Source organism: Dendrobates tinctorius, unplaced genomic scaffold (assembly GCF_039654945.1).
Source record: "Dendrobates tinctorius isolate UK_male_01 unplaced genomic scaffold, ASM3965494v1 ptg000107l, whole genome shotgun sequence".
NCBI lineage: Eukaryota > Metazoa > Chordata > Amphibia > Anura > Dendrobatidae > Dendrobates > Dendrobates tinctorius.
Window position 1 is genome coordinate 16,713,086 of NW_027361775.1, and position 17,578 is coordinate 16,730,663.

At 42.8% G+C, this 17,578-nt stretch overlaps 1 protein-coding gene across 3 annotated transcripts in view; it reads right to left on the bottom strand.

Annotated features, from left to right (window-relative positions):
• DLGAP2 (DLG associated protein 2) overlaps positions 1-17,578 on the bottom strand; it is an 824,782-nt gene that overhangs the window by 203,065 nt on the left and 604,139 nt on the right. For all 3 annotated transcript variants that reach the window (XM_073589202.1, XM_073589200.1, XM_073589201.1), the window contains one exon: positions 15,660-15,807. In XM_073589202.1, the coding sequence (XP_073445303.1) occupies positions 15,660-15,807 (148 nt within the window). The remainder of the gene's footprint in view (positions 1-15,659; positions 15,808-17,578) is intronic.

Sequence of the window (17,578 nt, forward strand, 5' to 3'; positions counted from 1 at the left end):
GGCCGATTATCGTGAAAAGTCGAAGGCCGACTGAAACACGAAACCCAATGCAAGTCAATGGGGAAGAAAAGTCGGCAGTGAGTGGAGGACAGGAAACACCTACAGTGCCCATTTTAATGCCAAAAACATCAATTCTTATTACTTAAGCTTGTCAACCTTAATTTACTTTATAATAATAGTTAGGCATCGAAAACTGGGGGTTATTTAGCTAAAGTTGTGGGGGGGGGTAGGACTGGCTCCAGATTTTCGTGGGTCCAGGGCCAAAGAGTGTCAATGGCTCCTTTAACACATGCCACAATTAATGATCCTCTGATACGGTAGAGAAATAGCGGTATAGTACAATGAAAAATACTTCACTTCTTACATCTCATGAGTGATATCCATTTTAAATTCTCCAATAGCTCCAAAAACGGACAGTATATTACTCCATACAGTATTATGGCCACCGCATAGTGCGCTATACAGAGTAATGAGGCCCATATATTTCTCCATACAGAATCATTGGTCCCATATAATGTTCGATACAGTATATGATGAGCTCCACATAATGCTACAGTATATGTTGGTCCCCATGGAAGAAGCTCCACTGTGTTATGGGCCCAAATAATGCTCCATATATAATGGGCCCCATTTCTAATGCTCCAGTGCATAATGGGCCCTGTAAATGCTGCTCCAGTGTCTGATATCCACCTTTGGAATGCTCCAGTGTATGGTGGGCCCCATATATCATTCTCCAGAGTATAGTGCTCCCCAAAGATAGCTGTCCCAACATTGAAAACAATTAAATACACCTCGACATTTGCTGCTGGTGGTGTGCTAACCGGTGGGCTTACAATGGGGGAATCGATGTAGCGTTGCTGACTACCTTCATTCGGAGCAGGTGCACATGTGGTACGTGAGGTTTGGTAGTCCGTCCACGCTTGCAAGTGCATGGTGGTTAAATGTCTAAGCATGCAACTGGTATTCAAATTTCTCAGATTTTTCCCTCGGCTAAAGGTCTTTGCGCACTTCTTACAGATTACCTTTGCCTGATCATTAGGATTTTGTTCAAAAAAGTGCCACACTGCACTCTTCCTACTATGGAAGACATTTTGAGACCTTGCACGCTGTGCTAATTTGACCGTCTGGCCAAGCTGTCCTGCAACTCTTTTGGTTTTTCTAACACGTTTTTGGACTGCTACGGTCCTGCCAGATAACAGCTGTTGCGATGTCGTTGCATGCTGCGGATCCTCCTCCTCCTCTTCTGAGCTATTGGCAACGGCACCCTCTTCCCCAATGGATGCCAATCTTTGTCAACAACTGGGTCATCCATCACCTCCTCTTCAACTTCATGTGCACCTTCCTCTGTGTCACCGTGTATGGTGGTATAGTATGCGGGAAGGGGCACCTGAGTTTCATCAGGGTCTGATTCTGCCTCAGTACACTGCGAGGACAATGTAGTGAATGTACCAGCAGAAAAATCTAGCAGTGGCTGTGCATCAGTGGACTCCATGTCAGATTCATCTTGTACTGGGGAATTCACGATTTGACTTGCTAACCCAGGCATGGTATGTCAAAAGAGCTCCATGGAGTAATCGGTAGTGTGGCCTGCCACATTCTTCACCTTTGGTAGGGGTGAAGGACACAAGGAAAGGTATTGTTCCTGACCAGGAGCCTCCAATGACGACTCAGTGCTTTTATTTATTGAAACTTCAGAAGAGGAGGTGAGAGAGCTGGAGGCTGTGTCAGCAATGTAAGCGAAAACTTGTTTCTGAAGCTCCGGCTTTAAAAGTGGTTTACCTACTCCCAGAAAAGAGAGCCTTCGAGGCCTTGTGGAGCCAGACGATGACGCAGGCTCAACACCTGCCTTAGGTGCTATTGTGCTTTTGCCACTACCAACAGATGCAACACCACCACCACCACCATCGGGACCAGCTGGCAACCCCCGTCCACTTCCATGGCGTCTTCCACCATACTTGCTCATTTTTGTGAAAATGTACCCAAAATACCACCAGCTATATGGTACTGTAAAACAAGGTAGAAGGTGTATCTACTATTGGTGAGAATTTGAATCTCACTATAGATTTGAGTATGCTGAACTATTGTCTCAGGCCCAGTAGAGATTACACCTAAATGTAACAAGCTGAAATTGGATGGTGCATGACAAGGTGGAGGGTGTCTATAGGATTGGTGAGAATTTGAATCTCACTATAGATTTGAGGACGCAGAACTATTGTCTCTGGCCCAGGAGGGATTACACCTCAATGTAACAGACTGAAATTGAATGGTGTATGACAAGGTGTGGGGTGTCTATAGGACTGGTGAGAATTTGAATCTCACTATAGATTTGAGGACGCTTAACTATTGTCTCAGACCCAGTAGAGATTACACCTCAATGTAACAAGCTGAAATTGGATGGTGAATGACAAGGTGGAGGGTGTCTATAGGATTGGTGAGAATTTGAATCTCACTATAGATTTGAGGACGCTGAACTATTGTCTCAGGCCCAGTAGAGATTACACCTCAATGTAACAGGCTGAAATTGGATGGTGAATGACAAGGTGGAGGGTGTCTGTAGGATTGGTGAGATTTTGAATCTCACTATAGATTTGAGGACGCTTAACTATTGTCTCAGACCCAGTAGAGATTACACCTCAATGTAACAAGCTGAAAATGGATGGTGAATGACAACGTGGAGGGTGTCTATAGGATTGGTGAGAATTTGGATCTCACTAGAGATTTGAGGACGCTGACAATGATGCTCTCAGTCCAAGTATGGACGCAGGCAGCCTAATAAGCAGGACTGCTGCACAGTGCACACACAAAAGGGTGGAAAAATGAACCCTTGGTAACTGTGCAGAAAAGAGGAAGAAAAGTATTTTTGCTTTTAAAAAAGCAGTTTGCACAGCAGTGTGCAAACAGCAATGCAGCTATCAGGGAGCCTTATAAGGCAGCCTAATAACCAACAGAGCTGATGCACAAAAATAGAGCCTCCCCTGTCACTGCACACAAAGTGTTGTGTCGTAAGTGGAAATTGCTAACAGCAGAAGCAGTTTTTTGGTTCTTCTTCCCTGCCTAAAGCTTTCCCTACAGAATCAGCAGCAGCAGCTCTCCCTATGCTAAGATCGGCATAAGTAAGATGGTTCACTGCTGAACCCCCTCCTCCTCCCCTTCCTGGTAAGTTGCTCCATGGTCTTTAGCATGCGGTCCTTTGACCCTAATCGGCATTGGGTCTACCTTTAACCCTCATTGTTAGTAGGCATCGGTAATATTACATTTTGTCACCGCTATCAAGGCGATTTACCCTATAGTTGCTGGTGTGGCATCTTGATTTGAGATATGAGCTATGGTCCATGGTTTTTACTCACCGGGTTTTCCATCTGGGGAATGTGAGGTTGGTTCATGGGACATATTGTTCATTATTGTTCATGAGCACATCTTTTGCTATCCATTTTGTATTGTTGCTATATATTTAATAAAAATTTGTATTTTTTTATATGAAATTTATTGCGTGCTCTTATGCTTCTCCTCCTATTATTAATATGTTTTGAGCTTGCGCTTAGGGTGTTGGAGCTGGGTTGTCCCTTGTCTCCTCATCACCTTTTACCTATGGGATTTTTGTTGCCAATAATTCATATATACTACATTCATACAACATGCATACATACTACATATATACTACATTCATACAACATACAAACAAACATACATACTTCATATACTGTATACTACATTCATACAACATACATACTACATACGTACTACATTTATACAACATACATACTACATATATACTACATTCATACAACATAAATACATACTACATACATACTACATTCATACAACATACATACATAGTACATACTACATACATACAACATACATAAAACATGCTACAGACATACAACATACATACTACATACATACTACATGCAATACATTCATATAATACATACATATAAACATACAGTACATATAACATAGAGTACATACTCACCATCACTTGTCACTTTGATCCCCAAAGCCAGTGTCATCTGTAAAAAATATTAAAATAACAAATAACCAATATACTCCCTGATCCGCAGAAATCCACGAGTGTCCCATGACGATCTCCCGTGGAGAACAGCAGCATCAGCTGATGCAACCGCTCTCTAGGAGCTCCAGGAATACAATGACGGGAGGTAGGTATCCTTCCACACTGTATTCCTCTGCCACTGTAAAAAAATAGTCCCTAGTCTCACTTTTGGCATTGCTGTGTGAGAAAATTCCCATGCAGCTTTTGCCATAAAGTGAGACCAGTGAACTATAGTAACCTCTCAGTGATGCACTGCAGGAGATCGTCGTGGGACACTCGTGGATTTCTGCGGATCAGGGAGTATATTGGTTGTTTGCTATTTTAATATTTTTTTACAGTGAGATGACACTGGCTTCGGGGATCAAAGTGACAAGTGATGGTGAGTATGTACTCTATGTTATATGTACTGTATGTCTATATGTATGTATTGTATGAATGTATGAATGTATTGTATGTAGTATCTATGTAGTATGTATGTTGTATGTATGTGGCATGTTGTATGTATGTTGTATGTATGTGGTTAGTATGTAGTATATAGTATGTATGTATGTATGTTGAATGAATGTAGTATATATGTAGTATGTATGTAGTATGTAGTATGTATGTTGTATGAATGTAGTATATATGTAGTATGTATGTAGTATGTATGTATGTTGTATGAATGTAGTATATATGTAGTATGTATGTATGTTGTATGAATGTTATATATAAGTATGTAGTATGTATGTATGTTGTATGAATGTTGTATATATGTAGTATGTATGTAGTAGGTATGTTTTTTTTTTGTTTGTTTGTTTTTTACATTCAACACATTAGCCGGATGATGGGACTACTACTGTCCCATCATTGGCTAATGTGTTAATCACTCTCATTGTAGCAGGCATAGCTTGATGGGACTTGTAGTTCCATCGGACGATGCCTGCACACACACACAACCCCCGGCAGGCCCACATAGACCCCCGACAGGCCCGCACAGACCCCCGGCAGCCCGCACAGACCCCGTCAGCCCGCACAGACCCCCGGCAGGCCCACACAGACCCCCGGCAGGCCCACACAGACCCCCGGCAGGCCCACACAGACCCCCGGCAGGCCCACACAGACCCCCGGCAGCCCACACAGACCCCCGGCAGGCCCGCACAGACCCCCCAGCAGCCCGCACAGACCCCCGGCAAGCCCGCACAGACCCCCGGCAAGCCCGTACAGACCCCCGGCAGGCCCGCACAGACCCCGGCAGGCCCGCACAGACCCCCGGCAGGCACGCACAGACCCCCCGGCAGCCCGCACAGACCCCTGGCAGCCCGCACAGACCCCCGGCAAGCCCGCACAGACCCCCGGCAAGCCCGCACAGACCCCCGGCAGGCCTGCACAGAACCCCGGCAGGCCCGCACAGACCGCGCATCATGATGACATCATTTCAGCAGCCAATCACAGCCATGCCATTAGTTAGCATGGCTAACACAACTGACTCATTGCATTATGGGAACTTCTGATTCCGGTATTTGATATTGTAAAAATATCGGAACTCGTTATCGGAACTCCGATACAGCGAATATCGGCCGATACCGGATATTTGCAGTATCGGAATGCTCAACACTACCCAGCACACAGCAGTGGTGCTGGTTCTCCCATGAGCCGTAGTGGGCACAATGGAAGAGGTGTTCGCGATGCACACAGCCGAAGTGGCGTTGGAGACAGGGGTTTAGTGACCATGTTATGGAATGATTTCTCAAGTACCGCTCACACGTAACAGTGACAGAAGGCAGCAGTTGTCAACTATGGTTACAAACTACTTCTCCTACCATATCGATGTTCTCGTTCACAGGTCATTCCCTTTGACTATTGGACCTCTAAACTGGACACCTGGCCTGAATTGGCACACTATGCCTTACAGGTGCTCGCTTGCCCTGCTGCTAGTGTGTTATCTGAAAGAGTCTTCAGTGCTGCTGGATCAATCCTGACAGAAAAAAGGACCCGTCTGTCAACCCAAAATGTTGATGATCTAACCTACATTAAAATGAACCATGCATGGGTTTCAAAGGATTTTGTCCCACCTTCCCTTGATGACACATATGTTGCCAGAAAACTGCCTCGCTTTTGTGCTCCTCTTCCTCGGACTTACCAAATTCAGCCATTTGCAGCAGCTGAATGTCCAGGCTACACATCAACATATGCCATTTTTTAAACCTCCCTAACTTGGCTGCCCACCCCCCCAAGGGCTGGGGTCAACACTTGGCGCACCCGGGCAAGTGCCGTTGCCCTGAACAGGTGGATGGGCCCACTGATGGCCGACGGCACTGGCACAAGGCCCCTCACATAGTACAATACAGTGTCTCTGATGGTGGGGGGCCCACTCGCTGTCAGACACACCAGCGTACTATGAGGGGCCCTGTGCCAGTACCGTCGCCCACGAGTGTGCCACCCCCTGCTTGGTTATGGCCACAGCACTTGCAAGTTGAAATACTTACCTCTCCCTGCTCCACCGCTGTGTAGTCTGGCCAGTTAAATCCTTCACAGGGACGGCCACTAGAAATTTGGTGTATTGATCGATGATGGTTAAGATGTAGCTATGGCCTGTCCTGCTGACCTCTACCTTCAGATGATCAATGGCTACCATTTGTAATGGACGTCAACTTACAAGCGGATGCAGTGGTGCTTTATGATCACCTTTCACAGTTGTGATAGTCACAGACGTGTAACATTCCTGCCACCATTTTTCAATGTCTCCTCTCATGCCAATCCAATAGAATCGCCTACGGCTTGTGGCTTCTGTCTTTTGCACTCCAAAATGGCCAGACACATCATGATAGGCAGAGAGGACCATGTCTACATCTCTCCCTGTGATCACAATTTGATGGAGATGAGTAACAGTGATGTGATCCACACTACTGCGATAAAGCAATCCTTTCTTCAGAAAGAACCGTTTTCGCTGTCTCCACAGACACAGTAATTGAGGGTCTGCATCGCCTCTGCAACATCTACCGGGAGGTTTTCCCGCGATGAGTAATTCCCAAATTTCAGCTAACACTCGACTTTCTGTCCGTACTTGTATCCATGTAGTTTCTAGTAGCGGAGAGTCTGGACTGGCTTACTGAGATTGAAATACAGTGGGGCAAAAAAGTATTTAGTCAGTCAGCAATAGTGCAAGTTCCACCACTTAAAAAGATGAGAGGCGTCTGTAATTTACATCATAGGTAGACCTCAACTATGGGAGACAAACTGAGAAAAAAAAATCCAGAAAATCACATTGTCTGTTTTTTTTTCATTTTATTTGCATATTATGGTGGAAAATAAGTATTTGGTCAGAAACAAGCAATCAAGATTTCTGGCTCTCACAGACCTGTAACTTCTTCTTTAAGAGTCTCCTCTTTCCTCCACTCATTACCTGTAGTAATGGCACCTGTTTAAACTTGTTATCAGTATAAAAAGACACCTGTGCACACCCTCAAACAGTCTGACTCCAAACTCCACTATGGTGAAGACCAAAGAGCTGTCAAAGGACACCAGAAACAAAATTGTAGCCCTGCACCAGGCTGGGAAGACTGAATCTGCAATAGCCAACCAGCTTGGAGTGAAGAAATCAACTGTGGGAGCAATAATTAGAAAATGGAAGACATACAAGACCACTGATAATCTCCCTCGATCTGGTGCTCCACGCAAAATCCCACCCCATGGGGTCAGAATGATCACAAGAACGGTGAGCAAAAATCCCAGAACAACGTGGGGGGACCTAGTGAATGAACTGCAGAGAGCTGGGACCAATGTAACAAGGCCTACCATAAGTAACACACTACGCCACCATGGACTCAGATCCTGCAGTGCCAGACGTGTCCCACTGCTTAAGCCTGTACATGTCCGGGCCCGTCTGAAGTTTGCTAGAGAGCATTTGGATGATCCAGAGGAGTTTTGGGAGAATGTCCTATGGTCTGATGAAACCAAACTGGAACTGTTTGGTAGAAACACAACTTGTCGTGTTTGGAGGAAAAAGAATACTGAGTTGCATCCATCAAACACCATACCTACTGTAAAGCATGGTGGTGGAAACATCATGCTTTGGGGCTGTTTCTCTGCAAAGGGGCCAGGACGACTGATCCGGGTACATGAAAGAATGAATGGGGCCATGTATCGTGAGATTTTGAGTGAAAACCTCCTTCCATCAGCAAGGGCATTGAAGATGAAACGTGGCTGGGTCTTTCAACATGACAATGATCCAAAGCACACCGCCAGGGCAACGAAGGAGTGGCTTCGTAAGAAGCATTTTAAGGTCCTGGAGTGGCCTAGCCAGTCTCCAGATCTCAACCCTATAGAAAACCTTTGGAGGGAGTTGAAAGTCCGTGTTGCCAAGCGAAAAGCCAAAAACATCACTGCTCTAGAGGAGATCTGCATGGAGGAATGGGCCAACATACCAACAACAGTGTGTGGCAACCTTGTGAAGACTTACAGAAAACGTTTGACCTCTGTCATTGCCAACAAAGGATATATCACAAGGTATTGAGATGAAATTTTGTTTCTGACCAAATACTTATTTTCCACCATAATATGCAAATAAAATGAAAAAAAAAACAGACAATGTGATTTTCGGGATTTTTTTTTCTCAGTTTGTCTCCCATAGTTGAGGTCTACCTATGATGTAAATTACAGATGCCTCTCATCTTTTTAAGTGGTGGAACTTGCACTATTGCTGACTGACTAAATACTTTTTTGCCCCACTGTATATGCGAAGATTTAAAAGTACCACAACACTGTATACTGTTGTACGCTTCAAATACCTTTCCCTTTTTCTACTTTTTAAATTCTGGTGTAATACATAGTGAGCCTGTGAGTGTCTGTGTCTGACTCTGGAAGTATAGGCGGAAATTTACAATTACCCCTAGACTGGATACACCTGGTATGTGCTGATACAGTACCTTTGTTCAAAATTTTTTATTACGGTATCAACCATAGTGAGTGAGCGTGTGTGGTTTACGCCTTCTATATATACGGTGAATCGGAGATACCAATTTTTACCCTATACTCGATACAGCTTGTATCTTGTTATACAGTACCTTTGTTCGACATTTAGTATTACTGTCAAATCCATACTGAGTGAGCGTCTGAGAGTGACTACGGGACTATGTATATGGAGATTTCAATTGTATTCTATAATATATATACTTGGTATCTTGTTATCCAGTACCTTTTTTACAACATTTTTTATTATGTTCAAACCCAGACTGAGTGAGCGTCTGAGGGTGACTCTGGAAATATATACCGAGATTTCAAATTTGGCCAACACTGTATACTGTATATTTCTGGGAGTAGGTAGACTGCTTTTTAAAGCCAGAGTATCAGGAACTGTTTTTGGCTTACATTGCTGAAACAGCCTCCAGTTCTATCGCCTCCTCTTCTGAAGTTTCAAAAAATGCAAACACTGAGTCGTCAGTGCAGGCTTCTGGTCAGGAGCAACCCCTTTCCTTGTGTCCTTCACCCACACCAAAAGTGAAGGATGCGGCAGCACACATTTCAGATTACTCCATGGAGCTCTTTTCACATACCATGCCTAGGTTAATTAAAAATGGGGCCCATCATATACTGGAGCATTCCAAATGGGGACATCAGACACTGGAGCATCATCCATGGGGCCCATTATACACTGGAGCATTAGAAATGGAGCCCATTATATATGGAGCATTATTTGGGCCCATCATACACTGGAGAATCATCCATGATGCCCATCATATACTGGAGCATTCCAAATGGGGGGGACATCAGACACTGGAGCAGCATTTACGGGGCCCATTATACACTGGAGCATTAGAAATGGGGCCCATTATATGTGGAGCACTATTAGGGCCCATCATACACTGGAGCATCATCCATGAGGTCCATCATATACTGGAGCATTCCAGTTTGGGGACATCAGACACTGGAACAGCATTTACGAAGCCCATTATACAGTGGAGCATTAGAAATGGAGCCCATTATATATGGAGCATTATTAAGGCCCATCATACACTGGAGCATCATCCATGAGGCCCATCATATACTGGAGCATTATAAATGGGGCAGATCAGACACTGGAGCAGCATCTATGGGGCACATTATACACTGGAGCATTAGAATTGGGGCCCATTATATATGGAGCATTATTTGGTCCCATTATACACTGGAGCATCATCCATGAGGCCCATCATATACTGGAGCATTATAAATGGGGCAGATCAGACACTGGAGCAGCATCTATGGGGCACATTATACACTGGAGCATTAGAAATGGGGCCCATTATATATGGAGCATTATTTGGGCCCATCATACACTGGAGCATCATTCATGAGGCCCATCATATACTGGAGCATTACGTGGAGCTCATCATATACTGTATGGAACATTATATGGGACCAATTATTCTGTATGGAGAAATATATGGGGCTCATTATTCTGTATGGCGCACAATGTGGTGGCCATAATACTGTATGGAGTAATATACTGTCCTGTTTTTGAGCTATTGTACAATTTAAAATAGATCAGTCATGTCATGTAAACAGTGAAGTATTTGTCATTGTACTATACCTTTATTTCTGTGCCGTATCGGAGCATCATGAGTTGTGGTATGTGTTAAAGTGGCGCACTGACACTCTTTGGCCCAGGGCACACGAAAACCTGGAGCCAGCCCTACCCCCCCACAACTTTAGCCAAAAAAAGCCTAGTTTTCAATGCGTAACTATTATTATGAAGTAAATTAAGGTTGACAAGCTTCAGTAATATGAATTGATGTTTTTGGCATTGAAGTGGGCCCTGTAGGTGTGTTTACTGTCCTCCACTCCCTGCCGACTTTGTTTCCCCATTGACTTGCATTGGGTTTCGTGTTTCAGTCGGCCTCCTACTTTTCCCTATAGTCGGCCGATTTCGTTCGACCCGACTTTTGTGAAAGTCAGGTTTCATGAAACCCAACTCGACCCTAAAAAAGGCAAAGTCGCTCATCTCTACTCCAAACATGGTATGTATTATGGCATCCAAAGACTTCAGTTTTCATCTTAACTGACAAGAGTATATTCTCTCAGTATTTCACAAATTGTCTAAATGTTGTTTAGCAAATTTTAAATGTGTTTGAACATTTTTTTCGTTCAGCAATGAAGTTTTGTACGTGAGTGTGCATACTGACCATGGAGGTTGAGTGCATTACTTATTGTGTTCTTTGAAACAATTGTACCTGCTGATTCCAGGTTTTTCTGTAGCTATCCATAGGTGGTCATTGGCTCTTAGGCAAGTCTTTTGATATTTCTTAGCACTCTTCTGCCTGAAATTTTGTGGGGAGCACTTGGGTGTAGCCGGATTATAGTGAAATAATGTTTTTTTACTTCAGATTTATGGCCCTAACAGTGCTTACTAGACCTTCCGGTAGTTTAGAAATTCTTCTGTAACCAGTAAGTTTTGCAACAATAAGGTTGCAAAGGTTTTGAGACAGCTCACTATTTTTACCCATCATGACATGTTTCTTGTGTGGCATCTTGGTAATGAGACACCTTTTTACAAGCCATCTGTTGAACCAGCTGGTATTTGTCACTAAGTGATAGGACAACTTTCTAATTACTGATAGATTTCCGCTGGTGTTAAGACCTTCCATGGTTTTTGCACATCTCTTTCTTCATGTGTTTAATTCTTTTTCTCTATGTCATTTCTCATTATTACACATAATTTAATTTATGGACATCTATGGTTTGATTTCTTTGCCTGTGTGGATTGGATGGGTTGCTACGACATCTGGTGAGAATATCATGTCAATAGCACCTTTAGAAATATATATATTTAGAAAATTGGTGATGTTTTTAATACTGATTTCACTCTCTGTATAATGTTTGACAGACACTTAATTGTCTTTAGTAAATACACATAAATATAGGTAAGACTTTGGGTAGAAAAAAATTCTGAACGTTGGCAAAAAATATTTCACACACTTACGACTAAAGTTTTCTGGGTGGTAGAGTTTTTTCTGCTATTTTTTTCTATTATATTGTTTAAAGGCTACTTTCACATTTCAGTTTTTTGACGTGAGCTGCAATCCGGCAAAGATTAAAAAAACGGATCCGTTTCCATTTGAGAAAAAACGGATGCACTGGATCCTTTGTTTTGATGGATCCGTTTCAGCCAGCAATGTTTGAAATTTAAAGTTATAGGACTCTGGAAAGGAGAGAGAGAGAGAGAGAAAGAGAGAGAGAGAGAAAGAGAGAGAGAGAGAGAAAGAGAGAGAGTGCGAGAGAGAGGGAGAGAGAGAGAGACATTTTACCGTTTACAGAGTTAACATTCATGCCAGAAGAAATCTACCGGGCATGCGCTGTTTAAAAAAGCGGTCCGGCACAGAAAAACACGTTACATGGAACGTTTTTTCCAGACGCCACACCATCACTTTTTGCCGTATCAGGCAAAAGCCAGACGCTCCACTTGTCTATGCGGCACCAATTTAAGTCAATGGGGAAAAAAACGGATCCGGCGACACATATCACCGGATCCGGTTTTGCACATTTTTGCCGCAGGGCACCGGATTCAGAAAGCCTGATGTGTGAAAGTAGCCTAAGGTTGTAGGCAGTGGCGTAACGATTGTAGTCACAAAGGGTGTGACAGCGACCGAGCACATGCAGGAGGTGAGCCCACCGACACCTGCACCTTTTTCAGTGAAGGTACACATTCAGCTAAGGCTACTTTCACACTAGCGTCATGTGACGTACGTCGCAATGCGCCGTTTTGGAGAAAAACGCATCCTGCAAAGTTGCCCGCAGGATGCGTTTTTTCTCCATAGACTTGCCTTAGCGACGCATTGCGACGTATGGCCACACGTTGCATCCATCGTGCGACGGATGCGTCGAGTTTTGGTGGCCGCAACGCACACAAAAACGTTACATGTAACGTTTTTTTGTGCGTCGTGTCCGCCATTTTCGACCGAGCATGCGCGGCCGAAACTCCGCCCCTTCCTCCCTGGACATTACAATGGGGCAGCGGATACGTTGAAAAACTGCATCCGCTGCCCCCGTTGTGCAAATCTTTCACAACGTGCGTCGGTACGTCGGCCCGACGCATTGCGACGGGCCCGTACCGACGCTAGTGTGAAAGTAGCCTAAAATGTATTACAGCACTGAGACCTGCAGGTTTCCTGCAGTGCAATGCACACCGCCGGCCACTCAAAGACTGGCATCTGATGTCGATGTGGCTGGCAAGCCAAAGTCAGTGGTGGCCTCTGCACTGAGAATGAAAAAGAATGCCTTAGCGGTGGGGGAATGAAAAAAAATTGTTTACTTTTTTAAAAATGTGTTGGCGAAGAGTGGCAGATTGGAGGACATTACTACTTTAAGTGGCCCATGATGGAGGACATTATTAATGGAAGGGGTCCAGGATGCCAGACATTATTACAAAATGATGCCAGGATGAGGACATTATTACAGGAAAGGTCCCAGAATGCAGATATTATTACAAAAAGGGGCCCATGATAGGGACATTATTACAGGAAGAGGCCAGGATGGGGACATTATTACAGGAAGGGGCCAGGATGGGGACATTATTACAGGAAAGGGATCATGATGTGGACATTATTACAGGACAGGGATCATGATGGGGAAAGTATTATAGGAGGAGGTCCATGATGGGGACATTATTAAATGAAGGAGCCCATGATGTGGGCATTATTACAGGAAAGAGCTCATGATGGGGATACTATTACAGGAAGGTGCCAAGATGGGGACATTATTACAAGAGGGAGTCAGGATTGGGGACATTGTTACAGGATGGGGGATATTATTAGATGGAGGGGAACATGTATGTCTTTAAAGGATCTAGAATGCTACAAGCCCACAAACATCTGACCAACACTCAAGTAGAGGCCCATGTCCGAATTCTGCATCGGACTGTAGTTACACTACTGCCTGAAGAGACACTGAAAGCTGCAACTTCAAGTAAATTTTAGCTATTACTTGCTTTTTGGTCCACTCTATTGGAACTCTTTAATTTTTTTATTCCAATTCATATACAGTATGTGGCCTTATTAAGTGTATGAAACCTTTTTCTTATATTGATGATGTCAGATGCTCAAATTACCATTCTCATTCATTCACTACACCACCTATTAGGATTGTCTTTTGTGCTAATCCTTATTCTTATTGTTCCATCATTGCTCAACACCTCCGTAAGTCCAGCAATAAGTGACTGTACAAACTGTTGATTTAAATTCCAGCAGGGGTTGAAATGATACTGATTAATTGTGGTGAAGTCTTAAAATCTGCTTGAAATAATTACTTTTTAAAGAGACCTGACAGCTGAGTCATTGTGTCTAAACCACAGGCAGCATGAATCAAAGATTGACTCCATTATTGCCGCCAGGTACGATTTACTCAGAAACGCTGCAGCATTTCAAAGAAAACATTTGTGTAATGTGTCCTGAGTTGATGCTACTATGATGACGAGTTTAAGAGGCAATTCTTCGTCGTCTTCTCCCTGCCCAGATTCCCTTGGCTGAGAAGTCTACTAATACACACACAAAAAAGACACTAGGGACTTGCTATTTCCTACCCATCTCAGTTTGCATAGTCCCTGACTATGTTTGTTTTCTCTGAAATGATGCAGCTTTTTAGGGTAAAAACTACATGACTGCTACATTGCAGCAAATGTCTGATTTAGGTGCCCGTGGCATAGACAACAGTAACCAGCTGTTGGGTTACTTTTATTGTACAATTGCATTTTTTTGTTATCTTTCTTCTAAACTTGACATATTCTAAAATGTATGCTGTGAATATACATCCTACAGATGCTTTGACAGTTGCCATACATCACCAATGGGTTCGTTTGTTAAAAAACTGTATACATTGACATACCTTTTTAGTGGATTAAAATTATGGATGCAACTGACAAATGTAATCCACATCCATACATTCTTAAAAAACAAAAAAAACAAAAACAAAAAGAAAAACAAATATGTTACAACTTGACATATTTTTTTTAATTTTTACTGGATAGCACAAGAATGTATTGAATTAGTATGACAAATTGTATAATGTAATTCAATTCAATAAAAGTAAAAGGTGGATCCATCTGTATAGCCTATACAGGTTTACCATAGGGATTATTATTTCTGTGGTATCAGCATCTTCATAAATTCTAGTCACTTGCACTTAAAATTCCTAAGACCGCATCAGCTACACTTCAGTTAGTTTACTAATTAATAGAAGAATTTGGTAAAGGATTGGTAGGCATACTATTAGATAGCTAAAAGAAGAGAAATAATAACTGCATCATACATGATATGGTAAATAACTTCATTCTCCATTTCGCTCACGTATAGTTGATAACAAAATAACAGGCAAATTATAGAAGTTGTGATTTATCTAGTTTGAGGAAGTTACAGTAGGCCATCATTACTGGAGTTGAGCACAAAGATATGCAGGACCCTGGTCTTAGCAACAATGTCGGTAGTTCACAGCCACCGGACCAGAGTTCTGTAAACCTCCTCCTACCAGCCAGGCAGGATGAGTTTCACAAGGCTTTAGTGGCCATGGACTACCAATATGGTAGCTGGACCAGGGTTTTAAAAATCTTCTTGCTTAACTCTATAACTGAAGGATTGTAGAAAAAGGAAAAGTCTCCAACCTGACTGACGCAGCTGGCTTGGCTTAGCGTGCTGACCGCCCTCATGTAGCTCTGGTTCCTTGAACGAAACTTTGGAGAATTATAATTCCCTGAAGGGTCCAGAACTTGACCTGCGATCATTTCACTTGCTGCTTGTAGGTAGCTCTGGCTACACAGCAAGAAAGAGACATATGTTGAAAATATTGTACAAGTTTATGCCGATAAGACACAAATTTCATATCCAAAATTTCATTTCTAAAAATGTAGCAAAACAGTCATATGATTTCTTTCTATATTATGGAAGAATACAACTTGCATTACCTGCAATGGTTATTATATAAAGAAATAGGAGCTTAGGTAGTAAGCACTGTAGTAAATACTGAGATCATTTATGGGAACATTTGGTTTTATTGACATTTATTTTAAGTAATTTTACTGCCAGAAATCACAAAATAGCCTTTTCAGGTAGTGAAAGAATGCATTAACATAGTCACATAATCTCAAATTACTATTGTTTGCAATAGATTGTTATTTGCATGAAGAATATTTTTGGAAAAAGTATTTTTAAACATTTAAGGTAAATTCTGTTTCAAAACTATTTCAATAAAATATAGTATAGTAAATATATTAAAAATACCTGCAAAAAAAACATAGCTCAAAAATTGAATATAAACGAGAAGTGCTAAAAATAAATTTTCCTTAAACTGGTGATCAATGCACCCAATGTAGAACAAATTAAATTAATAAATGATCACCACACCTCTATTTCTTAAAGGATTAGGCCCTAACTGGACCCAGAAATTTTGGATCTTTCCCTAGATGTGACGCTTACCTAAGCCGCAGTGGTTGGCACCATAAGATCACAGTGGCACCCTTTCTCGTCGATTGCTGTCCCTAATGAACCCTAACTAATCATGTACCAAGACAAATAAAAAAATATATGTAAACTGATATGAACGTTTATTGTAACTGATAGTATATCTCATAAGTAGGGTCAGCAATGGGGCATAATATAGTGTGTGATTAAATAATCTAGACCATCATAAAACTGCAAGAAAATATAAAAGGGCATGTAACTCCCTTATACATTAGCATAGAAAACATATGACAAGTGTCCTATTAATAAACCAGGTCCAAATATAAAAACTACATTCCCCAACTATGGGAAGGTGGAGGGTGGAGCTCTGTCTCTTGCTCCTCCCTCCTCTCATATACATAGACTTGTGCCAGTAGCAGCTGCCATCTCCTCTCTCAGTAATGGGAAAGTGTCTTCACTGAATACAGATTGTACCTCAGAATTGAGAATTTTGACAATGACTGATCAATTCTGGCAGAGAAATAAGCATATCTCTCTGATAAGTGTGGTGTAGTAACCACTGTGGCCACTAGGGGGCGCTGTGTGGATGTCCCAAGAGAACAGAGAATGGATGAGTGGCAGAATCCTGAAGGATGGTTATGTATCTCAAGGTGGGTGGCTTTGAGATGGAGACTTGTGTATGTGTGATCAGCAAATATTGCTGAGGTGTTGCGTTAATAAGTAAGGGAGAAGTCTCCAGGTAACTAGAGAGTTGGGGGGGGCCTGGTTACCTACAAACCCACCCAGGGGGTGTGTTTAAAGCACGGTTGTAAAGAGTGTGAAAATGCCTGAAGGACTTGTGATGAGGCCAGAGTCATGTGACCCAGTGGGCGTGGCTATGAATGATATGTGGCCAGGGTGAGTCACAAGGGGTGAATGCTTGGACCCGGTTGGTCCAGTGTGGAAGGTCCCGCTGAGATGGGGCTTCCTGCCTGACAGCACGTGTGGACACTGTGAGTAATGGCGACGTGTGCCTGACAATTCCCTGGGAGGAGGGAATGGACGTCTGCAGTGTAAAGCAGCATGCAAGGTAACCCGGAGACTGGACTGCAACTGAGAGACTGTATAGCCTATTGGCTGGATG